This window comes from Bos indicus, chromosome 21, assembly GCF_029378745.1.
Source record: "Bos indicus isolate NIAB-ARS_2022 breed Sahiwal x Tharparkar chromosome 21, NIAB-ARS_B.indTharparkar_mat_pri_1.0, whole genome shotgun sequence".
NCBI classification, from domain to species: domain Eukaryota; kingdom Metazoa; phylum Chordata; class Mammalia; order Artiodactyla; family Bovidae; genus Bos; species Bos indicus.
Window position 1 is genome coordinate 19,833,412 of NC_091780.1, and position 26,007 is coordinate 19,859,418.

Sequence of the window (26,007 nt, forward strand, 5' to 3'; positions counted from 1 at the left end):
TATATTTAAGAAAATACCAAGGCTTTATTTTTTTTTTTCCTTAAAAAGACAGCCCTGCTGTTGGCTAATTGAAAGGATGTACAGAGTTCTCATGAGTAAACAAGAGTTTCCTGCAGGCTGCATACTGTAATGCCAAAGAAGTGACACGAATGGGGCAGAGGTGTAATGCTGTCATCTTCATAGCAAAAAAATGCAAAATAAGACAAAAAATTAAATGGACTTAATGCTGGGCATTCCCACAGGGAAAAGGCAAGAGGACTTTTAAGTCGATTGATCAGTAGTTGTATTGTGTTCAAGCCACCCTCACACCTCTTTCCTCCTGTCTCTGGCTCTCCACGCGGGCGGTACAGCCTGGGACTCCAAGGCTGGGCATCAGGAGCTTCTGCTTCACAGCCCACTGAGACGTGATGGGGCGGCAGGGTGGGCGGGCCAGAGGCTCGGAAGACCAGAGCAGCCGGCTCCTCGAGGCACCTACGTGCAGCAGTGTCGCATGTGGAAGTTGACGACATACTCAGCATTAGTCCTCTGCACAGAGATGGCAAAAGGCTCGAAAGGGTGGAAGGTGAAGGCAACGAGGCGTCGCACCGTGTGGTTGATGGGGCGGCCCAGTAAGCCCGCCTGAATCTCAAACTTGAGCAGACCAGAGTCCCGGGCGTAGAACCTAAACAGAACAAGGAGAGGAGGAGAGCATGAGACAGACATTCACCACCACCTTAAAACCTGAATAGCAGGGGACTCATGAATTAACCGGGAGAAGGCAATGGCACGCCACTCCAGTACGCTTGCCTGGAAAATCCCATGGATGGAGGAGCCTGGTAGGCTGCAGTCCATGGGGTCGCTAAGAGTCGGACATGACTGAGCAACTTCACTTTCACTTTTCACTTTCATGCATTGGAGAAGGAAATGGCAACTCACTCCAGTGCTCTTGCCTGGAGAATCCCAGGGATGGGGGAGCCTGGTGGGCTGCCGTCTATGGGGTCGCACAGAGTCGGACACGACTGAAATGACTTAGCAGCAGTAGCATGAATTAACCTCACTGACGAAATCTCCTCTAACGTCAGCCCTCAGTCAAAATCGCCTATGTCTGATCAGCTCATTTTATGAGCACAGAGATTATGAACTTTACTATGCTGGCCTGAATCACTGGGTCATTTGTCTTTCCCAAGATGACCCTTAGTGATGGCCTTGATTACGGTTTCCCCTTTTCCAGCAGCTATCTGCCCAGCTACCTACCTGCCTAGGCCAGGGCTGGAAATGATAATGCAAGCCAAGCAGGCATGCTTAAATGTTCAGGCAGCCACGTCAAACAAGGTAAGAAGGAAAAAGTGAAAATAATTTTAATAATATTTTAGTTAACCTAACGTCGGCATCTAAAGTATTATCATGTCAACCAATGCTATAAAAGATACTAAAGAGATATTTCATTTTTTGTACTAAGTCTTTGAAATCTGACGTGCATTTGACACTTGAACACATCTCATGTTAGTGCTCACCAGCCATGGGGGGCTGGTGGTTACTAGAGGACAGTGCAGATTTAGGCGCGTATCTTGAGTTCTTCTTTCCTCTTTTTAAAATTTATTTTATGTAATTTTGGCTGGGCTGGGTCTTTGTTACTGTGCAAAGGCTTTCTCTGGTTGAGGCGGGCAGGGGCTATTCTCTAGGTGCAGTGTGAGGGTTTCTCATTGCGGTAGCTTCTCTTGTTGAGGAGCATGGGCTCTAGAGCTCGGGCTCCGGCACTCGTGGTGAGTGGGCTCAGTAACTGCGGTGCAATCTTAACCTCTGGACCACCAGGGAAGTCCTGAGTTTTTTCACTGTTAAGAAGAAATTCTTTTGGAAGGTTCTTCTTTTGCACACACAAAAACAAAATACTAACTAGTTTCTACTTTTTCATCTAACACGGTAAGAACAAAGACGCTTCCATCCATCCCAGGACTTAAATGCCTTTTGCCCATATGCAAAGCAAGTGCCCTGTGAACTTGGGAACCAGAGATGATTGGCAGGGTTGGGGCTGAATTGGAGGAAGCTCAAGAAAAAAGGAGCTCTGAAATAAAGAGCTCTACAATGCATGTCCCTCTTGGAAAGCAAATATACAGGAGATACAAAGATATTCGTAATATCCAATAATCCAAGAGCTTATATCCTCAGAATTTATTTTAAGTAAAGTAAATAGTGACGTGAATAAAGATGGCTACTATTGCATTTTGGGCTTCTCCAGTGGCTCAGCGGTAAAGAATCTGCCTGCCAATGCAGAAGACATAAGAGACCTGTTTGGATCCCTGAGTTGGGAAGATCCCCTGGAAGAGGGCATAGCAACCTACTCCAGTATTCTTGCCTGGAGAATCCCACAGACAGAGGAGCCTAGTGGGCTATCGTCCACACGGTTGCAAAGAGCTGGACATGACTGAGGCAAGTTAGCACGCACATAGCATTAGCTCCAGTGTAAAAATGCAGGTAGAGAATAAATGCTCAGTAACAGGGGAACAGCAAAATAAATTATGCTACATCTATTTTATGGAATAATATGCCATCGTCAGGACTGTAACTTTAAGGAATATGGAAAATGTTTATTAAATAAAAGCAGGCTACAAGGTACTATGCCAACCGTAACTATGACTGCATAAATGTAAACACACACACTGGCAGAGACTAGAATGGAATATATTTAATACAATAAAGGTGTTAGAGTAATGGCATTACCTCTTCAAATGACTTTAATATCCTTACATTTCTCATTTTAAATTAAAAAATAAATAAGAATTACAAGAAGTCAGGGTCAATGGCATTTCCAGATTTGTTACTTAGGTTAATTTTTTCAAATCAGAAAGGCAGGGCAGTCAAAAGGGAGAGAAATGTTATCTCGGGCTACGTGACAATGTCAAATGAGCCCAATTATCTGCTTTTATGTGTGAAAACCTTCCCCTTACCCACAAGGTCCTCAGCACACAAAGGGCTTATAATGTAAAGCTAGTTGTTGGAGCTCCGAAATCTAACTACCAGTTTACAGGAAACGGGGAAATGAGAACTGCCTGGGATGCAATGAGCAAAAATCCAGAATGTGGGCAATACCACCAGATGAACAACCTGGTTTTTTCAACAACTTCACTACAAAAAAAGTAACAGGGAAGCAGAACCCATAAAATAAAAAAGACTTAGAGGACAGCAACCAAAAAAACACATTTGGACCTTCTTTAGGTCTTGACTGGAACAAACTGTAAAAAGAATATATACAAAACAATAGGAAAACGTGAAAACTCACTTGCTATCGGTGATCTTTATAAAGGTTTAATTTTCATTTAGTCCTTATCTTTTAGAAATTCATACTGAAATATTTACAAGTGAAATGCTATGATGCCTGGGCTGTGAGACTCCAGACTGGCAGGTGGGAGGGGAGCAGTGGTGGGAGAAGGAGATGAAACAACACTGACCGTGAGTGGCAGCTGCGGAGGTGGGGTGATGGGTACAGAGCTTCATTACAGTCTTCCACTTTTATATGTTTAAAAATCTCCGCAATAAAAACATTTTCAGAACTCGATTACAATTTCCCAAAGGAAATATTACAAACAGTAATTAATCGCACAGAATATGTTACACAAGCCTACTTAATACACAACGAAGCTGGATTATGAAATACTAACTACCACTGTTTCTCTGTGAAGACCTTCCAGAACCCAGCTCACACGTCCCTTGAGATAACCCCACAGTGGAAGTGGTGCCAGCTCCTCTCTCTAGCATCTGTGAAAGCAAAAACAGAACAACCCAGGCTCCCAGCACCGAGGGACAGGAGGGTCTGTGAGCTGGACACCCGTGACGAAGGAACTGCAAGGTTCTAAGAGTAACACGGCAACCTGCGTTCCAACGTTCTTCCAACCGAGCAAGCGTGGGTTTCTCCAAAACCTACTTGTTCCCCCAAACTGTCTCACTTTTCCATTAGGTAACAGGAGGGGATAAAATAATTTGAGCTGGGTAAAATGTAAGTCTCAATTATTTTTACGTGTCTTGTGAAATGGTACTAGGTCATTAAATTGAAAAGTATGGTTCTCTTCCGTGGCTACCTTAAAAAGAGAACAATACTTACTGAATTGGATGTTTTGAGGAGAGGCAAAGAGCAGAACTAATTAATTTTTGATACTAATCCCTAAATGATCAAAGTGAAAGTGGCTCAGTCGTGTCCAACTCCTTGCGACCCCATGGACTATACAGTCCATAGAATTCTCCAGGCCAGAATACTGGAGTGGGTAGCCTTTCCCTTCTCTAGGGGATCTTCCCAACCCAGGAATCGAACCCAAGTCTCCACATAGTAGGCAGGTTCTTTAGCAGCTGAGCCTCCAAGGAAGCCAAAACACCCACATTAAAGAAACAGCCTGCCCTGTGACTTGAACCTGTTAGTACAAGTAGACAGAGTCACAGTGAAGTGATGCTCAGGAGAAGGAAGAGAAAGTGGCCGCCCGCACCCACAGGCAGCCTCAGTTGAAGCACCTGATAGGGTGGTCTCCGCAAGTCTTGGGTCGCTCCATGACCGACACCCACTTGTCGTCGTAGCTAAAGAGAGACAGGTCAAGGTAAGGGCTGCCGCTGTAGGACTGGGCGCTGATGGGGAGCTGGCCCAGCAGCCGGCGAACGGCCTCCGTGTGTCCTCCGTACTTGGCGTTGACGATAGTGTCTTTAAACCTGAAATAAAGCACCGAGGAGGAAGGCTGTGTCAGTGGCGCACAAGTTCCTTGGTTTTAAATTGACAAACATGTTTAAAAACAACATATCCTGAAAACACAATCTAGATACTGAACTCTCACACCTCCCAAGTCTATATATCTCCAAGGTGAAGAAGTGAAAGTTCATCAGTTTTGTCTGACCCTCTGTGACCCCACGAACTGTAGCCCACCAGGCTCCTCTGTCCATGGGATTCTCCAGGCAAGAATACTGGAATAGGTTGCCACTTCCTTCTCCAGGGGATCTTCCCAACCCAGGGATCGAACCCAGGTCTCCTGCACTGCAGGCAGATTCTTTACCATCTGAGCCCCCAGGGAAGCCCCTCTGCATACGTACAAATACTCTCAAAAAAGCAGAAAACAGAATGAAAAACTGGAAACATGAAGTTACTTAAGAAAAGTTAGCAAAGATCCTACGAAAGTTAAAAATGAGTATAACTAACCTCTGACAATTATTTCTGTTGAAATTTACATATTTCCCCCAAATTAGAGCCTTCGACTGCATTAACAAGGAGATGCAAAGGATCCTGGACAGAAGTAGTGTCTGACTCTTCTTGAGATCAGTTATAAGCCAACTTGCATCAAATCTTTTGAAAAATTACTGATCCTTTGTTTTAAATAAAGTTGGGGAGGGAATTCCCTGGCAGTGCAGGGGTTAAGACTCTGTGCTTCCAAAAAATAAAAATAAAGCTGGGAACTAGCTACCTATACTTCTGCAGAAACACCAGAATCCAGAAGCACATAATAGGAACACAGAGTCATCTATCTCACTTATCTTTAATTATGGTAATAATAACAATGGAGCAGTTATTTCTCACAATTATAATAAATACTAAACTTAATACCCTTTGACCAAGTATTTCAATTCTTCTGGAAATCTGCCCTAGGAAAGAAAAATCCCTGTGCACATTCAATATACCAGTGGTCATGACAATGAAAAAAAAATGACAGGAATATTAAAAACCTAATGGAAAACTATTATTTTCAAAGATAATGTGGTAACAGAAGAAATGTTTATCATAATGGTAAGTAAAAGAAGTAGGGTACGGGGAGCTCCCTGGTGGAATAGGGGTTAGGATTCCAGACTTTCACTGCCTGTGGCCCAGGTTCAATCCCTGTTTGAGGAACTGAGATCTTGCAAGCCACACAGCACGGCCAAAAAAAAAAAACAAAAACCAGTAAGCTATGTTCCGTATATACAGTATGATTGAAAACACACACACAAATTAACATCTTTAAAAAAAAACAGTGGAAATACATCAAAATGGTCATAGCTGTTTTTATCAGTTTTATTTTTTATAATCTCTACATTGAAGTACATCATACGGTTTAATAATCAAAGGGAAAATAAATAATTTTTTAGTCCAGGGGAAATGCGATATAACATCTCACCCTTGAAACTAATGGTATAAAAAAACTCGAATGTTCCTAATTTTGATGAGACTAGAGAGGTTGATGAGATGGGTTTGATTTTTGTTTTCACTGTCAACCTGCAGGGCTAGATGGACATCAACACTTCTCAGTTCCCCTAGAAGGAAGCCGAGCGTCAACACTGCTTTTCCATTACTTCTCTTAACAGTAATTTTTCACAGCCTTGGAATAAATCCTAAAATTAAACCCTGGGCTACACAAAACTTATTTCTTTCCTTTTCATTTGAGCTGGTATCAAAGATCCTGGGTTCCTTGGTTTTCAGCCCTTTGTCAGCCAAGATCTAGTTCTCCACCCTGCCTGGCTCACTGGCTTCAAAAGGTGATTTCAAATGACGGGGCTGGCCCGTGGCTGTGATGACCACAAATCAAAGCCTCCATGACCATCCACAGGCTGAAGCCGTTCCCATTGCCCACAGCGCCCACCACCTCTACTCTCAGATGCCCAACAACTAAAAGATGAAGCTGTCACCCCTCTGATGTCTTCAGCTGATTAACTCCTGGTGCACTGTCCCTCTGTCCAACCACCCTTCTCTCAATTCACGATTTCAAAATTCTCAGAGGTGATCCTTCCCACACCATGGCTTCCTAGTTCCTGGACCTCCTTTCTGCGTCAGCAATGCATTCCCACATCATACCCTCAATCTCACTATTACCAATGACTGCACCTCCATAATCTCAGGGAGCAGCACAAAGACTCCAGTTATCCTCTCTCCTAATTTTCCAGATAACTCTGCTCATCCCAGCTTCAACATCCTTCAACTGAAATGGGACCAAAATGCCACTGATTCTACCAACTTCTCTCCATCCTATGCCTTCATCATGAACTCTTTCCCTTCCTAAGCCAGCTTACATTTCACAATCGTTGAAATCACAGACTTTATACCCATGAACTCATGGATAGAAATGTTGCCACAATGCTGCAAGGCACTCATGCTGCATTCCCACAGTCTGGCAAGTCGCCCTCTCCCCTCGAAGGCTACTTCCTCCTCCCGACCCTCCATGCTCACCCTCCTGGATGGCACTGCCTTCTTCGTAACTGACAGAAGCCATGAAAAGAAAACTTTTTAAAGCTCCCATCAGGAAACAGAATGTAGTACTTTTATTATTGGATCACTGCAATGGTTTACTAACTTCCAGCCTATCCCCCTATGATCTATTCTTAAAACAGCAGCCAGAGTGACCCTGTTAAAACATGAGTGGGAGGGACCACCCTGGTGGTCCAGTGGTTAAGACTCCAAGCACTCGCTGCAGTGGGCACAGGCTCAGTCCCTGGGTAGGGAACTAAGATCCCACATGCCACAGGGTGAGGCCAAAAAAAATGTCCGTGAGACCACGTCACTCCTCTGCTCAGATACTTCAAACACTACACAATCTCATCTACAGTTAAAGCCAAAGCCTCGGAATGGCCACATGTGTCTGGTCCTGTCTCTCACCACACACCTCTACCTACTCTGCCTCCTCCTTCCTCCAGCCCAGCCACCCCGAGTTCCCTGGTGTTCCTCAGACGTCTGAGACCACCTCTGGACCTTTCCATTTACTATTCCCTTTGCTTGCTCTATTCTTCCCCTGACGGCCACATGGCTTGCTCCCTAACCTCCTTCAAAAGCTTTACTCAAACATCACCTTCTCAGTGAGGCCTATGCTGAGAACCCTGCCGGGACAGCACAGACAATCTCGTCTTAATACATTCAAACCCAACAGATATTCTAGATATTGTAACCTTTCCTTGGGTACACCCGTGATGGGAACCTCCCCCTTCCTGCTTCCACCTGGTCCAACCCGCAGCCTGTCATCCTGGAGCCTCCCTTTGACATTATCCTCGGAATTCTCTGTGCTTCTCTCCACTGTTTGACTCTACTTCCTGTATCATTCTTTCGTGGTTTATTGGGGGATAATATCTTTCAGAGGCTTCCTTAGAAAAAGAACACGGGAGGTAGTTTTTTGAGACCTTACGTGTATGAAAATGTCTGTGTTAAACCCTATTATTTCGATGTAGAATTCTAGTTTTAAAATCTTTTTTTTGCAGAATTCTGAGGACATGATTGTAATGGCTTCAAGTTTTCAGTATTATTATTACACTGATACCATTAATGGCTTAATTTTTTATACGTGAAATGTATGTGTTCTTTCTGAAAGTTTTTACAATTTTCTCTTTATCTCCATTGTTCTAAAATTTCATGATGATATGTCTCAGTATGGTCTTTTCTTTATTGACTGTACTGGGTACTTGATGGAGTTGCAATGTGATGATAGGTTTAATAATTATTTCCCTGAAGGGAAAAAAGCCATGGTTTGCAGTGCTTGCCAATATCTGTGCTGTAAATTCTTCTGGTGTGGTCAATTTCAAGGCACCAAAGTGGCATCATTGAATGCCGAGCTGTCACGAGATGAGCAGTAGCACATCATTATACGGTGTTTTCACCAAACAGGTGAAATAGTTACAAATAACCTCAAGAGTACAATAGTAAAATAACTGTGAATTAATAATTAGGAAATAATTAATTTTTAGTAATGGCTGTGTTTAACAACTTGATTTTAGAAGCTCCTGAAAGTTTAACAGTTTGCTCTCACAAGCCAGAATGAGCCAGTTCCAGCACACCATGCATGGGACGGTGCTTGCCAATCTGGAAGTGTGTGTGTGTATGTGTGTGTGTGTGTGTGTATTCTTCTTTTTCCTTTGGCCATGTCATGTGGCTTGTAGGATCTCAGTTCCCCAACCAAGGACTGAAGCCAGGCCACTAGGTCACCAGGCAACTCCCATGAAAATGTGTATCTATTAATATTAGGAAATGGTTGACATCGTTTCCTCCCTTTCATTTTTTCTATTGCTCCTTCTGGAAGTACCCACATATTGGATCTCCTGGGGAAATGCTCTAAATTTTTTTTTTAATCATTCTCTCCCATTTTCTTACTCTTATCTTTTTTTTCCTACTTTCTCGGAGAGTTTCTAAACCATATCTAACAGAGTTTAGATTTCTAAAGTATCTCACTTAGCATCACTAGTCTAGGAATGTTCCTGTTTTTATAGTTTAAATTATTTCAATTAATACCATGTTCATTTTTTATACTGTTTTATCTTGTTCTCTTTCAAAATAAAGGCTTTCTTTAAGTGACTCATAATCTCTGATGTGCATTTTTTCTTAACCGTTTATTCTAACCTATAATAGTAACAATAAAAATCCATTTCACTCATTTTTACCAGAAGTTCTTTGAAGACTGTAAAATTGTCCCGTTAGAACCATGCCTTCACAAGGAACAAAAACAATTTTGATTTATATGTACATTGTATTTTCAATGCAGCAAAGTATGATAAGATGATTGATAAAATGTTATTAGGACACAATTTTGTGGGGAAGAGGGATAAATTTGAAAATAAGAAGAAATATAAAAGTTCAAACAGTACAGGAAAAACTTACCCTGAGCTTTTTATGTCAAATATGAACACTAAATTACTATGGCATTATAGTACTATAGCACTATGGTCTTATAGAGTCCCTTGGCTGTATTGAAAAGTCTTAATACCTGAAACTTATACAATGTCATATGCCAATTATATCTTGTAATACTTTTATTTTTAAATGTCGATGTTTAACATGCTGAAAACTGCATCCTCTGCCATTATTTAAATTTAACAGTAAGAAATTTAAAGAGCAACTTAAACATTAATGTGTGAGATCTACAGTTTTCAGAACCATTTGCTGGTAAGAAGCAAAATTTTGAAGATCATGAAGCTAGAATGTTTATTTTCTCTTCCTACAATTTCACTTAATTATGGGTACACTGTGAAATAAATTTTCAGAAAACATAGCCTCCTCTAATTCCTGATGATGTTATTCATTCAACAAATGCCTAATGAGCTCCTCCCACATGGAAGACACTGGCCGAGGTGCTGTGGATATGGCGGTGTATATCTAACAGATAAAAACCCCGGCCCTCATGGAGCTTGGGCCTTCTGGTGATCTCTTTGATACTTTAACTGTACCCAGCTTTTGTTACTAGTTGATAATAATCTACTTAATTTAAAAGTTAATTTTAAGAGACAGAAGTTCATTTCAAAATGAAAAAAGCAAAAGCTGATCCATATTTTGCTTCCAAAAATTCCTTCTATACTGAAGAGAGATGCCAGTCAGGCTGAAAATGTGTGTGAACCAGAAAAAATAAAAGGGCATGTTTACTTGTCTGAAAATCAATATCCACTTATTTTTAACCACGTACTATCCTTCTATAGGAATACGATGCCAGTGAATTAGATATCTGCTTTGCCCATTTCCCCTGCAGCAGTAATGCTTATTCTGATTCATCCACTCACTCTGATCTGATCTGTACTGGAACCTGAAGCAGCTATTTTCTATAATTGGCTAAGGTATGTGGAATGTTGATGAAACACTGACTGACTTAAGTAGTGTTGCAGGCAGGCCCTTGGTCCAAAATAACTAGTCATTTCACAATAATATACTCAGATAATTATGAGAAGCTCTGGTTCTTAGCAGGTGGGTTTCAACTGAGGGTGACTTAGGTGTTCTGAGAAGGGCCTCCAAGGGTCTCTTCTTCAGGTTGGTCAGTTTCCCTAGGGAATTAACTCTAATAATTAGAGTTAATTAATCAGCCATATCTGATAAGAGGAATAGGAGTCTACCCCACCAGTATATCACTTTTCACTTAATTCTTGGTTTAAGCATGATGAGTCTCATCTCTATCCTCAGCCATGTTTCATGAACTTGAAACCAGAGCCTGCATGGTTTGATTTCTCCAGAGAATAAACCTCTAGCCTTCTGCTGAGTTGGGGAAGAGACAGTCATTTGGCAGTTGGAGGCTTAAGGAAAGGAACTAGAGTATCTGACTGTTTCCTTTAAGAACGTCATCTAGGGGACTCCCTGGCAGTCCAGTGGTTAAAGCTCTATGCTTCCACCGCAGGGGACACAGGTTTGATCCCTGGTCAGGGAACTAAGATGCCACAAGCTTCAAAGCACAGCAAAAATAAAAAAGAATGTCATCCAATCCTTCAGAAGTATATAGGACCTCCAGTTTCTTGACTTTTTCCAGAGTTCTCTACTGCAAGACAACTTACTTCTTGATGGGTAAGCTCTGTAGTCTTTTTTGTTCTCTGAGGTATGTCAAGTTAGTTATCACTCATCCATTGGCTCTTCAGCTTCTAAAACTCGGTTGATATCGCCTCCCCATTCTCTTTCCTCTTGTAGGTTTACATCTCTTCATCCTTTATTGTCACTTTAAGTAGGGTTTTGGGATACAGCAGAGATAAATGCATGTGTTCAATGCACATGTTTAACCAAAAGTTATAAAATTATTTCCTTATTCATTCAAAGTTGGTGATGGACAGGGCTGCTGCAGTCCATGGGGTTGCAAAGAGTCAGACACAACTGAGCAACTGAACCGAACTGCACTGATTCATTCAAAAATTATTTTAAGTGCTTGACAGTGCACCACTGCAGATACAGCAATAAACTAAACAAAGACACAGTCTCTCTCTCTCTGCAGGTAACAGACAGTCTAGGAGGAATCGCAGACAACACACAAGTAATCCCTCAGGTGCTAAGAGACAGACATTTAGGATGCCACAGGAGGTTACAACAGGTAGACCGACCCAAGGCCAGGTGGGCAGAAAGAACATGGGAAGATTTCCCGAAGTAAGCAACTACTGGCTCCACACCAACACATTTTCTACAGAAAAATTAAGCTTGTTAAGTCCAGTGGAGCAGCTTACCGGCGCTGGATCTGCCGTGCAAAATTGTTGCTGGAAGCTGAGCAGGGAAACTGGACTTCACTATGCAGGGTAGCGTTGCGGAAGAGATCACAGAAGTTCTCAAAGAGCTCCAAAAGCTCATCTGACGTGTTCTCAAACACGGCGATCACCTCTGTTGTTACCATGTTGTACACCACAAAGAAAGATGCCTGCGGAAGAAGAGGGAGACCCAAGGAACAGCTGAGCATAAGACCTCACCTAGCATATTCATCATTTGGCTGAAAACGCAAACTCCCCAAGTAAAACCAGCAAACAACTCCACTCCGGCACTACAGCAGCGTGATGCCCAGAGGTTCTGGAAGCGGAGGAAGCCTCAGTGGGCTTGAGCCATCAAGGGCCTCAGAGCTGACTGATTTCCCACTGTACCTGTGCTGCTGGAATTACTGAGTTGCTCAGCATATATGTATAAAAGGGCTTTCAATCTTTCATTTCAACCTGTGTGCAAATTTAGTATGTTTCCTTTCAAGTGCTTATTCCCTACTTATGCCCCAACCCACTCTGAGATTAAAAACACTTTTCTAAAATGCCAGATTTAATTTTCCTTCCTGCTGAGAAAGTGATTTGCAGTCAGGAGCTGCCTGTTGGCAAATTATTTTCTCTTGTATGTGTATAGCAGAAAGTTCAATTTGGGGGCATTTCCTTTCTCTCTTAATATTTCTAACATGCAGAGAGACATCTTAAGCACACCATGTCCACCTAGGCAAGTTGTAACCAAGCGGGGGACTGAGCTGAACAAATGAAAAAATCAGAGAAGTGTTTTCCATTTCCTTCTTCATAAATGTTCTTTTAGCCAAGAGCGTTTGTAACACATGTTGGACATTCGTAGCAATTCAGATCAGAGGGGGAAACATGAAAAGCATTCAAATGCTATGGGTGGCAGAGTTACTGCTTTCTCTGAATGGGTCCCCAGGTGCCTGGTCCTCTTCTCTGAACCTCCAGTGCTCTGCTCAGCTTAACACTGAAGCGCGAGGTACCCCAAGTTTTTGTCACAGTGAATGTGGCAGTGTGGGGCTACCACCAGGACTCTAGAAGTTTCCAGAATGCTAGGATTAGTATTCCGCCTCCTAGGATTAAGCCTGAATCTTCATTACCAATTTTTGGAGACATCTGGCCCACCTGTTTCACCAGTAATTAGTCCTTCCCAGAGCTTATATTACATGACTTTTGCGGTCACCTGGAAATTAAATTTGGCTGTAAATTAAAGAGGCTGGAGGGTAATCTGAGAATAATACCCATAATATTAGCAAGGCTTTGTGTTGAGGTACACTTTTTACTCATTAACCTTATTGGAACCTATCAAATTAAACTGGGGAAGGAGGCTGGAGGACAACGAGGGGAGAGTTTGGGTTTAAAGTTACAAATTCTGTAAGCAAAGCACAGAGCCCTAGCAATGTTGCTGGCTATGACTTACTGTAGCTACCGAACATAAGGAGGTCATATTTTAGTGAAGGAGAAAAGGATAATCTCGAATGCGGCAGTCACAGACAACATACTCCCTCCAAAACAAAAAGCTAATTATAGCTCAAACCTAAATACAAGATGGACTCATGTCCTTTATATAAACCTGGACGACACTTTGATATAGGACGGCTTCACCAGGACCCATCATGACTGCGTGAATACAGAATTACACAAACATTTACTAACATTCCCACCAGGGCAGACTGGGAGATACAGGACAGAAGGGTACAGAAGTCAAGGGCTCTACCACCACCCTCTCATGACGCCTGAGATGAACTGGACACTCACTCACAATGGTGACTGGCTCAATGGTGACTTCATCATTAATAAGAAAGTAAAAAAATTCAGGAAAAAAAAAATCTCTCACAAATGTATTACTCAGATCTCAATGGGCTTCCCTGGTGTCACTGGAAAGAATCTTCTTTCCAATGCAGGATACACAGGTTGGATCACTGGGCCAGGAAGATTCCCTGGAGAAGAAAATAACAACCCACTCCAGTATTCTTGCCTGGGAAATCCCATGGACAAAGGAGCCTGGCAGGCTACAGTCCATAGGGTTGCAAAGAGTGGAACATGACTTAGTGACTAAATAACAACCATTTTTAGTCACCTCTGCTCCTTTTTTTTTTTTTTTTTTTTAAGAATACACAAGGTATGATTCAGAAGAAAAATATTAGAAACCATTTTTCCATGGATGGTTGGTAAGGTCTCAGGAGACAATTTTCTATACAGTTTCTCTTAAGGGCAGAATCAGCTACAAGTCAATGAGAGAAACCAGACTCAGCTGACTGCAGTTTACTGGCTTGCTCTGTTGTACATTTCCAAACTCGTATATAAGGAGACAATGTGGAAACAGGAGAATGATGGGGGGTGGGGTGTTGGTTCCAAACTGGGAAAGGAATACATAAACGCTGTATATTGCCACCTTGCTCTTATACGCAGAGTACAACATATGAAATGCCAGACTGGATGAAGCACAAGTTTGAATCAAGATTGCAGGGAGAAAAATCAATAACCTCAGATACGTAGATGACATCACCCTTAAGGCAGAAAGCAAAGAGGAACTAAAGAGCCTCTTGAAAGTGAAAGAGGACAGTGAAAAAGCTGGCTTAAAACTCAAACTTCAGAAAACGAAGATCATGGCATCTGGTCCCATCACTTCATGGCAAACAGATGGGGAAACAATGGAAACAGTGAGAGACTTTATTTTATTGGGCTCCAAAATCACTGCAAATGGTGACTATAGCCATGAAATTAAAAGATACTTGATCTTTGGAAGAAAAGCTATGACAAACTTAGACAGCATATTAAAAAACAGAGACATGACTTCACCAACAAAGGTCTATCTAGTCAAAGCTATGGTTTTTCCAGTAGTCATGTATGGTTCTGAGAGTTGGACCATAAAGAAAACTGATTACTGAAAAATTGATGCTTTTGAACTGTGGTGTTGGAGAAGGCTCCTGAGAGTCCCTTGGATTGCAAGGAGATCGAACCAGTCAATCCTAAAGGAAATCAGTCCTGAGTATTCAATGAAAGGACTGATGCTGAAGTTTCAATACTCTGGCCACCTGATGTGAAAAACTGACTCATTAGAAAAGACCCTGATGCTGGGAAAGATTGAAGGCAGGAGGAGAAAGTGTTGACAGAGGATGAGACAGTTGGATGGCATCACCGACTTGATGGACATGAGTTTCAGCAAGCTCCAGGAGTTAGTGATGGACAGGGAAGCCTGGCGTGCTGCAGTCCATGGGGTTGCAAAGAGTCAGACATGACTGAGTAACTGAATTGAACTGTAAAGAAGTTAGGTCTCTCACTTGGTCAATAATAAAGTAGACAGCTCCTCAAAGGGAAATGTCCACATCGCTCTGAGGTTTGGCATGGTGTTTTAACCCAAACGTCTTCATGGTTTCTGTACTCATAACACAATACCTTATTCCTATTTGTGAAATGCATCTTCCCCATCAACATCTTTCACCCAAACTAAAAACCCCTCAGAACCTGCAGTCCTGGTGATTCACCGGCAGATCAAAAACTGGCTTCCTTCCCATCTTATCACTGCTCCATAATCTATGTTCCAGCGTGTGGGCAAGGTCAGAGTAAAGTCATAGAGCTTAATTCTGTTAAATGAACTGTCCCATTAGTTATAATCTAAAGATTTTGTGAGGAAGTATACTGACATCATTTAAGTAAGAAAAAAGACTAGTTACAATCTAAAGATATTGTGAGAAAGTATACTGACATCATTTAAGTAAGAAAAAAGACTAAACTTTTTAGAAGATTTTCTTTTTTTGTATGGTGGGTTCATTCTCATTGCCAGAACTAAAACAGACCAATAAGTACAATCTTCCACAAAACCAAGGCACTATCCATAGGGAGTCAAATCTTAACCTTAGAGCATCTGGGCTTCCATCTCCAGGGTACTGAAAATGCTCTGCAGAAGAATTAGGGTTGGGAACCTCCCTGGTGGTCCAGTGGTTAAGAATCTGCTTTCCAATCCAAGGGACATAGATTTGATCCTTGGTCAGGGAATGAAGATCCCACATGCTGCAGGGCAAGAAAGATGGCCCCGCTTGCTGCAGCAAAGACCCAGTGCAGCCCCCAAAAAAGTAAAATTTAAAAAAATAAATATTAAAAAAAAAAAAGAAATAGGATAATATTCACAGGGTTGACTATCTATATGTCGATGGCTTGAGATTTTGCTTCCATTTGTCCAAATAAATACACGTGGCTAGAGAAAAGTGGAGCTGTTTTAAGTTCGGCTGAGCCCTAGGGTAGCAAAAATTCAAGATCCACATAAAATGTGTTATTTCTGAGAGGCTGGCCACAGGCAAAGAGAGAAGCCTTCCCAAGGAGACGGGAAGGAGGAAGGGCAGGACGGCAGCTCCTACCTGCGACGGATCTGTGACTCGCAGGGTCACCACGTCCTCACTGGTGTACTTGATAAACAGGTGGTTTTCATCCAGAAGCTGCATCTTCCACATGCGCAGCTGCCGCAGCTGGTCAAAATACTGAAAAAAGCGCCTCTTGGCCATGGCGCTTCCGTCCTGCTCTGCCCGGCGCCATAGGTACACCAGCAGCCGGTGTTTCAGGGAGTTGATGAAGGGGTCCCTGAACGGGTTGGCCATGCCTGTCTGGCTGTCCCGCTGCACCTCGGGGAACATGGCCGACACAGTGAGCAGGTCGTCTTCGTAGCAAAAGCGGCCAATGGTCCTCACGTCGATGAAGGTGCCCTCGGGGGTCACCTGGAAGACGTGGATGGTCTGCTGCTGCACCGACAGGATGGCCAGGATGTTCTTATACAGGTACAGCCCCTGGTTGTGAGACAGGACCACCTTGTCGCACTTGAAGGTGCGCGTGTCACACAGGCGGCCGGTGTGGAGGTCAACGATGTGGAGGGAGTAATCCTCCAGGGGGGACCGGGGGTTGGGGGTCACGGACTCGCTGTTGCGATACACCTCGTAGAAGGGGGGGTGCGGCTCGTCCGGCAGGTAGGCGGCGGAGCCCACGATGACGCAGCGGCAGTCGTCCGTGAAGAGGCTGCACTCTCGGTTCAGGTGCTCGCCGTTGGCCGCGACGCTGGTGATGTGCAGCAGGACAAAGAAGCGCTCGAAGAGCCGGCCGCGGATGTTGACGGACCGCTGGTCGTTGCCGTTGGCCAGAATCTCCCCCTCGTAGCCCTGCAGGAGGTCCTCGGCGGCCTGGCAGCCCTGGTACTCGTAGATTTCCAGAGATGTCTGGTCGGAAGAGAAAGCGATGAAGTAGCGTCCGTCGGGGGAGAACTTTCGCAAGAAGCAAGGCGGCTTCTCCACATTGACGACCGTGAAGTTGGGGAAGACGTTCTGGTGGAAGACCCGGACCTGGTGCCAGTGGGTGCCTGCCTTGCCCGAGCTGATCCGCCGACGCTCCAGGCGGTGAATGACATTTTGGTTTTGGATTCTTCGAGGTTTGATGGTGGAAACATGATGATCCATTATCACATCTCTGCATGGGAAAGTAAAAAAGAGAAGTCAAGAAAACAAAAATTTACCAAAACATAAATACAGATGACCTTTGCACAAGTCGGGGGTGAGGAGCACTAACCCTCTGCAGCTGAAAATTTGAGTATAGTTGGCTCAGTATACGTGGTTCCACAGATCTTCAACATCCATGGATTCAAGCGATGTGCAGTAGTGCAGTATTTACTGTTGGAAAAAATGCACATGTACGGGGGAAGGAGAGGGTGGGGCGAATTAAGAAAGTAGCACTGTCGTATATACACTGCCACGTGTAAAACAGACAGCTAGCCGGAGGCTGCTGTCCAACACGGGGAGTCCTGCCTGGCGCTCTGTGATGACCTAGAGGGGTGGGGTGGGGGTGGGGGTGGGAGAGAGGCTCAAGAGGAAGGGAATATATACATAGTTATGGCTGATTCCCGCTGTTGTATGGCAGAAACCAACACAACATTGTAAAACAATCATCCTCCACCAAAAATAAAATAAAAATTGTGCATGGCTTTAAAAAAAAAATCCATGTGTAAGCGGACCTGCACAGTTAAAATCTGAGTTGTTCGAGGATCAACTGTGTATACACAAGTCAAATACATTTCCTCCATATACCCTGGGTGAAGGAGCTCCCAAGATGACGGTGATTGGCATTTCTCCTTCCCAAGCTACAGTTAGTAAGTGGTCCAGATAGCTTTGAGTCTTATCAAAACTCAATTTTTGAGGGAAGGACCGAATTCTCTAGGAAGACCTTCGAAGCACGCTCAGCTGTTGGGAATATTCAAAAGAACAAACCTTCAAATACATCAAATTTTCTCAGTGTAAACACATTCAGTGTGTAATTCATATAAAAAATATATTTACTGACTGGGCTGTTAAGATGTCCATACTACCCAAAGAATCTACAGACTTAATGCAATTCTTATCAAAATTCTAAAATCATTTCTGGCAAAAATAGAAAAATTCATCCTAAAATGTACATGTAACCTCAAGGGACCCTAAAACACAATTTTGTAAAAGAACAAAGTTAGAAGACTCAGACTTACTGATTTCAAAAAAGTGTGACACTGACATAAGATAGAAAAATATACCAAATGAAGAGAATTAACACCTGAGAAATAAACCCTCCCACACATAAACCCAAGTCTTCCCTAGTGGCTCAGACAGTAAAGAGTCTGCCTGCAGTTCAGGAGACCCGGGTTTGATACCTGGCTTGGAAAGATCCTTTGGAGAAGAGAATGGCAATCCACTCCAGTATTCTTGCCTGGAAAATCCCATGGACGGAGGAGTCTGGCTGGCCCCAAACCATGAGGTCGCAAAGAGTCAACACGACTGAGCAACTCACACACACACACACACACACACATAAACCCAAGATTAGAAATTCAGAGAACAGCAAACATGATAAACCCAAAGAAATCCATGCCCAGACATATAGTCAAACTGTGAAAAACTAAAGCATGAAGTAAAAATCTTGAAAGCAACCACATAAATGATACACTACCCACAAGGGAACAACAATGCATATACCTGTGGATGTCTCATGAGAAACTATGGAGGCCAGAAAGAAGCAAAGCAACATTTTTAAAGTGCTGAACCAACTGTTTGATCATTCAAATCTCAGCTAAATAGCAACTCTTCAGTTTTTCCCTGACGACCTTACCTAAAGTCATGCCTTTTCCCATCCACATCAATCTGCTGTTTACCTTATTTTATTTTCTTCAGCCCTTATCACTTTCTGAAACCATTTGTTTGCTGTTTTAGTATCTGTCTCTCCACACTGGACAGCAAGCAGGGGCCTTGTCTAATTCCTTGCTGAATCTCCAGCACCTAGGACAGCGCCTGAAGCACAGCAAGTGCTCACAAATAGAAATGAATGAATGGAACAACATTTGACAAAGGTCATCCAGGATAAACAACACATTAGGTAAAATAAAGGAGGAACATTTCAGAAAGAAAGTAGCTTAAAAAATACACTTAAAAAGAGTGTAGTGTGGTACACTTGGGAAACACAATTCCAAGTGGTTAGAACACAGGAAACACAGTGATAAGAGAAACCTAAAAAAAGCAGATTGGAGCCAGATTAGAAAATACTTTGTGTGCCATGTCATGCAAGTTATTACAGGTTTTAAGCAGGAGTGACTGATCCAATCTGTATCTTAGAAATAAAAACATACAGACAGTGGGAATTTGTTTACATTCTGTCTCCTGAAATTAGAAATACCTGGTGTAAGTATATATACTATCTGTGCCGTGCTTAGTTGCTCAGTCGTATCCGACCCTTTGCGACCCCATGGACTGCAGCCTGCTAGGCTCCTTTGTCCATGGGTATTCTACAGGCAAGAATGTTGGAGTGGGCTGCCATGCCCACCTCCAGGGGATTTTCCTGACCCAGGGATTGAACCCATGTCTCCTGTATTGCCAGGCAGATTCTTTACCACTGAGCCACCAGGGAAGCCCAAGAATACAGGAGTGGGTAGCCCATCCCTTCTCCAGAGGATCTTCCCAATCCAGGAAATTGAACCAGGGTCTCCTGCACTGCAAGTGGATTCTTTACCAGCTGAGTTAGTCCAGTTAAAAATGTGTATACTTGTATGACTAAACAAATCAAGTTTCTCAAACTACTAGTCACAATTCATTAATATATTTCCTACTGATTTAGACTAGAGCAAAAGACTGCAAACAACTGCTCTCAGGCCAAATCTAGCCTCCCTGTTTATTTTTATAAATTTTTACTGAAGCACAGTCATACCCACTTATTCACATGTCGCCTATGGCTGCTTTTGCTTTACAACGGCGTAGCTGATTTGTTAAGACCAAAGACCACACAGCCCATGAGCTTAAAATCCTGACCTAGAGAAATGTCTGCATGTATATAACAGGAGACATATACAAGGATGTCCGTAGCGGGACTATTGGCAACAACAAAATCTTGACAATACTCCAAATGTCCATCAATAGTAGACTAGCTAAAAAAAAAAAAAAATACAGTAGACTAGCTAAATTCATCCAGGCACATCCATGCAGGGGAAACTTTTTGTTTTATTTATTTTTGGCTGCACCATGAGACTTGTGGGATCTTAGCTCCCTGACCAGGGATTGAACACAGGCCCCAGCAGTGAAAGCACCGAGTTCTAACCACTGGACTGCCCGGCAATCCCCACACGCAAGCAATGAATTAATGCACTACAGTCATATATAACAACAGAGACGAATCTCAGACACGGCGTTGAATGAAAAAAGCAAGTTACAGAATACATACAGTGCGATTTCCTTTATATAAGCTTCACACAATTTCTAGTTTAAGAACACAAATACATATGGCATATAATTAGAAACAGTAAAGGAATTACAAACATAAGATTCAAAAGTGGTTACCTCTGAGGAAGTTTAAGAAATGGGATGGGAGTTAGGGACACCCTGGCAGTATTCTGAAGTGTGGTGTTTTGTTTTTTTTTCTTGAATTAGCATTCATTGTACTGTTACTCTTTTAAAATTACATATTTTTTTAAAGTAATACTTGTGCTTCCTCAGAATTTTTCTTAATTAGAAAACAATCACTGTGAAGGGACAACAAAGGACAATGAAATGAAGTCTGAAGTACACAAAAATGCATACCATGAGAAACTGCAGAACTGCCAAGTTGGCTCTGAGTTTCTCAGCAGACAAGGCACAGGAAAACACAGTTATAGACTCTACACTGCCAATAAGATAAAAACTTAATAGCTGCTTGGAAGAAGCACAGAAATCCCCAGCACTGAATTTTAAAAAAATATCTCTCATGAGTTTTCTAAAAGGATTTTGGCATGATTCAGTAAGCAATATCCTCCACTTCTGAGCAAAAATAAACAATATTGAGTTTCACACAGCTACTCCTGTTCACAGTGACATAGTTCATGTGCACATTTTGATATAGTCCAAAAAAAATACTAGTAAGGTTTAAGCAGTTTTAAATACCAAGTAATGTACAAAACTACCTCACTCACTCTCTGTCCAGGACATCGTTGCCACTCGCATCCTTCGAACCCAAGATAGGGGCTGGAATCAGACAGGGAGACGAGCAGGGGATGAGAGCCAAGTATGGCCCACAAATGGAAGAAGGAATAGGCATTTGACACCGTCCAGCAGACTAACTTAGGAGAAGGCAATGGCACCCACTCCAGGACTCTTGCCTGGAAAATCCCATGGACGGAGGAGGCTGGTAGGCTGCAGTCCATGGGGCAGCTAAGAGTCAGACACGACTGAGCGACTTCACTTTCACTTTTCACTTCCATGCATTGGAGAAGGAAATGGCAACCCACTCCAGTGTTCTTGCCTGGAGAATCCCAGGGACGGGGGAGCGTGGTGGGCTGCCTTCTATGGGGTCGCACAGAGTCGGACACGACTGAAGTGACTTAGCAGCAGCAGCAGCAAACTAACTGGCTTCCCTGGTGGCTAAAGGTAAAGAATCTATCTGCAGTACAGGAGACACGGGAGACTTGGGTTCAATCCCTGGGTCAGGAAGATCCCCTGGAGGAGGGCATGGCAACCCACTGCAGTATTCTTGCCTAGAGAATCCCAAAGACAGAAGAGCCTGGTGGGCTACAGTCCATAGGGTTGCAAAGAGTCAGACACCACTGAAGTGCCTGAGCATGCACAGCAGACTAACCACAAATAACCGAATCAGATAAAGCACACTAGTTGTTTGACTTACAATCACAGATCATGTTAAGCAAACTAGATGCTTAATTCTCTAAAAAAAAAAAAAAAAAAGTGTATACATTTTGAATAGTCCCACCTTAAATTCTCTGCCTTGTCTTTTTTAAGGGAAAAGCCATCAGTACTGTGATGGGGGAAGAGGGGTGGGGTGAAGGACTGCTAGCTTCAGCTCCAAGCAGCTCCAAGCTATACAGAAAATCGTCACTTAATTTCCTAACCCTTCTCTCAGTATGGTCTCTACCTGCTCCGTATTTTATATCACACAATGACAGTTTTTAGAGAGATGGTGGAATTTGGTCTTTCTCAACCTGTCTTGTTATTCCAATTATAAACTACACGCTTATAAAAACTCAGACAATATAGAAAAAGTACATAATGAAAGTCCCTTCCAGTCAGAGTAGGAGCTACTAAAAATGTTAGAATGACTTATGATATTTTTTCCAAAAGTGGACCCTCTACCCTTCCCTTACTCTAGTTAATGGCACAGCCACTCGCCTGCTGCCAAAGGAACTGGAAACCTAAGAGTCTCCCTTGGGACCTCTTTCCCTCAGCCGCCATATCTGATCATTCAGTCCCCGAACTCTGAAGCTTTTACCTCAACTGTCCTCTAATGTCTACCTTCCTTCTATCATGACCAGCCAGCACCCTTACCCAAAATGTTCATAACTTCATGTCTACATCATTGCAACCACTCCATAAGTGGTCTCCCTAAATTCCTGTCCACTTCCAATCTGCTTAACAACCAGAGCAATCTTTTCAATATTCATTTCTGATCACACCCTTTCCCCTGTGGATTAAAACAAGTATTGGATTGGCAAAAAAAAAGTTCATTCAGGTTTTTCTGTTACGTCTTGTCTTAATCTGTGTGCTATGCTGTGCTCGGTCGTTCAGTCGTGTCCGACTCTTTGCAACCGCATGGACTGTAGGCCACCAGGCTCCTCTGTCCATGGGATTTCCCAGCCAAGAATACTGGAGTGGGTTGCCATGCCCTCCTCCAGGGGAATCTTCCCAACCCAGGGACTGAACTCAGGTCTCCCACATTGCAGGTGGATTCTTTGTTGTCTGAGCCAGCAGGGAAGCTCCAGAGGGGAAAGAAAGAAACTTTTTGGCCAACCCAGTATCTTCCCACTGCTCTTAACACAAAGGATCAAAATCCTTACATGCCTTCTCTTTGCCCGTTTAATCATTTCTTTAACGGGCGGCCCACCTCCTGTCTCTGAACCTTAGCACATGCTCTTCATCTCAGTCTAAAAAAAGCTCTTCTCTTCAATTTGCCAACTTAACTCCTATTTCAGACATCAGCCTAATCATCACTTCCTCAGGGAAGTCTTCCTTCACCTTTCCATCAGGTATACCAGTCATATGTCACCTTCATTAACACTCACCACACTTGCAACTTCATCTCTGCATTTTACTTCTGTCTGTGGCACTAGATAGCTTCCCAGGTGGCTCAGTGGTAAAGAATCCACCTGTGGTGCAGGAGATGCCAGTTCAATCCCTGGGTTGGGAAGGTTCCCCTGGGGAAAGAAATGGATACCCACTCCAGTATTCTTGCCCAGGAAATCCCATGGACAGAGGAGTTGGGTGGGCTACAGTTCATAGGGTCATAAGAGTCAGACAAGACTAAGCAACTAAACAACAAATGGAACTGGCTCTTGATGGTGAACTCCTGGCCAGTACACAAACATTATATCCTGTAAGCCCAACATGGATTTGACCCATTGTAAGCCTCCTTTTCTGAACGTTCTTTACCAAATCAAATATCCACAGGGTCTGTTCCTCTACCTAGCAGGTATTTCCTCTGGCCCTTGCCACATTTTTCAAGTTGCAGTTTGAGTGTCATCTCCTTCAGGAGGTCTTCTCTGACCATCCTGGCTGAAAGAGATCTTTTTCGCTTTACCATTGCTTTTCCTGTTTGCATCCTTACTGCTGCTGCTGCTAAGTCACTTCAGTCGTGTCCGACTCTGCGCAACCCCATAGACAGCAGCCCACCAGGCTCCCCCGTCCCTGGGATTCTCCAGGCAAGAACACTGGAATGGGTTGCCATTTCCTTCTCCAATGCATGAAAGTGAAAAGTGAAAGTGAAGTCGCTCAGTCGTGTTCGACTCCTAGCGACCCCATGGACTGCAGCCTAACAGGCTCCTCCGTCCATGGGATTTTTCAGGCAAGAGTACTGGAGTGGGATGCCATTGCCTTCTCCGTTTGCGTCCTTACTAGTCATTGCCATAATGTGAATCTGTACTTTCGTTTGCACAGCTAAGTGTTTACTGTTCGACTCCCCCATTAACTCTCCAGAAAGGAAGTAACCATGCCTACTTTGGTCATCTTAGTTTTTTCAGAGCCTAGCACTGGAGCTGGCCCATAACATGCATCCGTACTTTATCAACTGAACGAAAGAAGAAAGCCTAGCTGAAGTGGCCACTAACTCATGGTGCGGTACTAAGCTAGATAACCCGGTCAGTTTCCCTATGCCGGCAGGTGCATGTAACCCTCTATTCTTTCTGACGTCTTCCTAAACGGGAAGGGGCCACCTAGGGACGGGCACACATGCCCAAGGGGGCGCCCCTGGAAAGAAAAGCCCGGGGCGGGGCCTCAAAGGGCAGAGCATTCTAAGCGAGGCGGGGGCCGCAGGACCTAGGCATTATGCAGGGAGGGGGCAGCCCCATAGCGGTAAATCGAGGAGGCCTCGGGGAGAGCCTGACGGGCTGAGAGGCTGGAACAAGGAAGGAGAAGTCCTCACCTGTCCGGTCCGGGATCAAAGGGCCGGGGCAAGGGACACCCCGGCCTGCTGGGCGCACGCCAGCCCCGGCCCCGCCCCCGCCATGCCTTGGGACCCGGCACCTGCAGCCTCGGGCTCTTGCTTCCGCGAGCTACCGGAACTGCGGCACAACGACAACGGAAGAGGGGAGAGCGCGGCACAGTCCAGCTGACACTAAGGGACGTTACAGCGCACCCTGGTGCCCGGAAGGGGGAGGGTCAAAGCCAGAACAGTTACAGTGGCTGCGAAGGAAAAATGGAACCAGGCACCCTAAACATTGGCAGGACTGATGCTGCAGCTGAAACTCCAATACTTTGGACACCTGATGCGGACAGCCGACTCATTGGAAAAGACCCTGATGCTGGGACAGATTGAGGGCAGGAGGAGAAAGGCGCGACGGAGGATGAGATGGTTGATTCAATGGACATGAACTTGGGCAAACTCCAGGAGATGGTGAGGGACAGGGGGGCCTGGTGTGCTGCAGTCTATGGGGTCGTGAAGAGTCCGACGCGACTGGGCGACTGAACAACAACAACCCTAAACTGAGCAACTGAGTGATCTCCTATGGCAATGTCTCTGCACCCTCTGGGCACATTTGCAAAAATATGAATTAAAAACTAATTGTCACCTCTTGATTATATGCACCATTTCATCAGCTGAGAAACTATCAGTTTTCTGTTGTTTCCTCCTCAATAATGAGTGCTATAAAGACTGGGGCTGTACCGATCTCTATGCCTAAGATATTTATTAGCACACAGCAGATGTATAGTAAAAATGTCTTGCGCTAAATTAATCCTGTAACCTTTACTTGACTTTCATTTAGGTTATCTGATTGTCTCTTTGGAGAAGGAAATGGCAACCCACTCCAGTATTCTTGCCTGGAAAATCCCATGGACAAAGGAGCCTGGCGGGCTACAGTCCCTGGCTTTGCAAGAGAGTCGGACACCACTGAGGGACTAAAGAACACTGTCTCCCTAGAAGCCTCTGCTTTGTCCTATTTCTGGAGAGTCTGCCCCTGAACTTCCTGGTGTCAGCCTCTTCCAGACAATTCAGATCTCAGAGCAAATGCCACCTCCTCAGAAGGCTTGTCTGACCATTCTCATTTCACCTCCATCGTGTTATTTCTTAATAGCACTCATCTCTATCTGATAGTACCCTTTTTGGTTTTTTGTTTTGTTTTCTTTCTTTGTTCTGTTTTCTTTGATCCCACTA

General features: G+C 43.7%; 1 protein-coding gene across 2 annotated transcripts; it reads right to left on the bottom strand.

The window, feature by feature from the left end:
* Positions 1–24,929, bottom strand: DET1 (DET1 partner of COP1 E3 ubiquitin ligase). Of its 2 annotated transcripts, none has more exons than XM_019983822.2 (5): positions 24,778–24,929; positions 16,248–17,340; positions 11,860–12,047; positions 4,477–4,668; positions 1–661 (listed from the first exon to the last, which is right to left on the bottom strand). In XM_019983822.2, the coding sequence occupies exons 2-5, from the start codon at positions 17,328–17,330 to the stop codon at positions 472–474; spliced, it is 1,653 nt and encodes a 550-aa protein (XP_019839381.2). In that variant the 5' UTR covers positions 17,331–17,340; positions 24,778–24,929; the 3' UTR covers positions 1–471. The 2 variants fall into 2 exon arrangements, with proteins under 2 accessions (XP_019839381.2, XP_070631182.1); XM_070775081.1 differs by lacking the exon at positions 24,778–24,929 and adding an exon at positions 17,440–17,565.
* Between the last annotated feature and the right edge of the window lie 1,078 nt (positions 24,930–26,007).

Bases quoted from the DNA above. Each gene is read 5' to 3' on its own strand.
- DET1 (XM_019983822.2), bottom strand. From the start codon at position 17,330: ATGGATCATCATGTTTCCACCATCAAACCTCGAAGAATCCAAAACCAA. The intron at 12,048-16,247 runs GTAGGAGCTGCC...CTTCTTCCGCAG, and splicing joins GAGTCACAGATCCGTCGCAG to GCATCTTTCTTTGTGGTGTA. The intron at 662-4,476 runs GTGCTTCAACTG...TGTTCTGTTTAG, and splicing joins TGCGGAGACCACCCTATCAG to GTTCTACGCCCGGGACTCTG.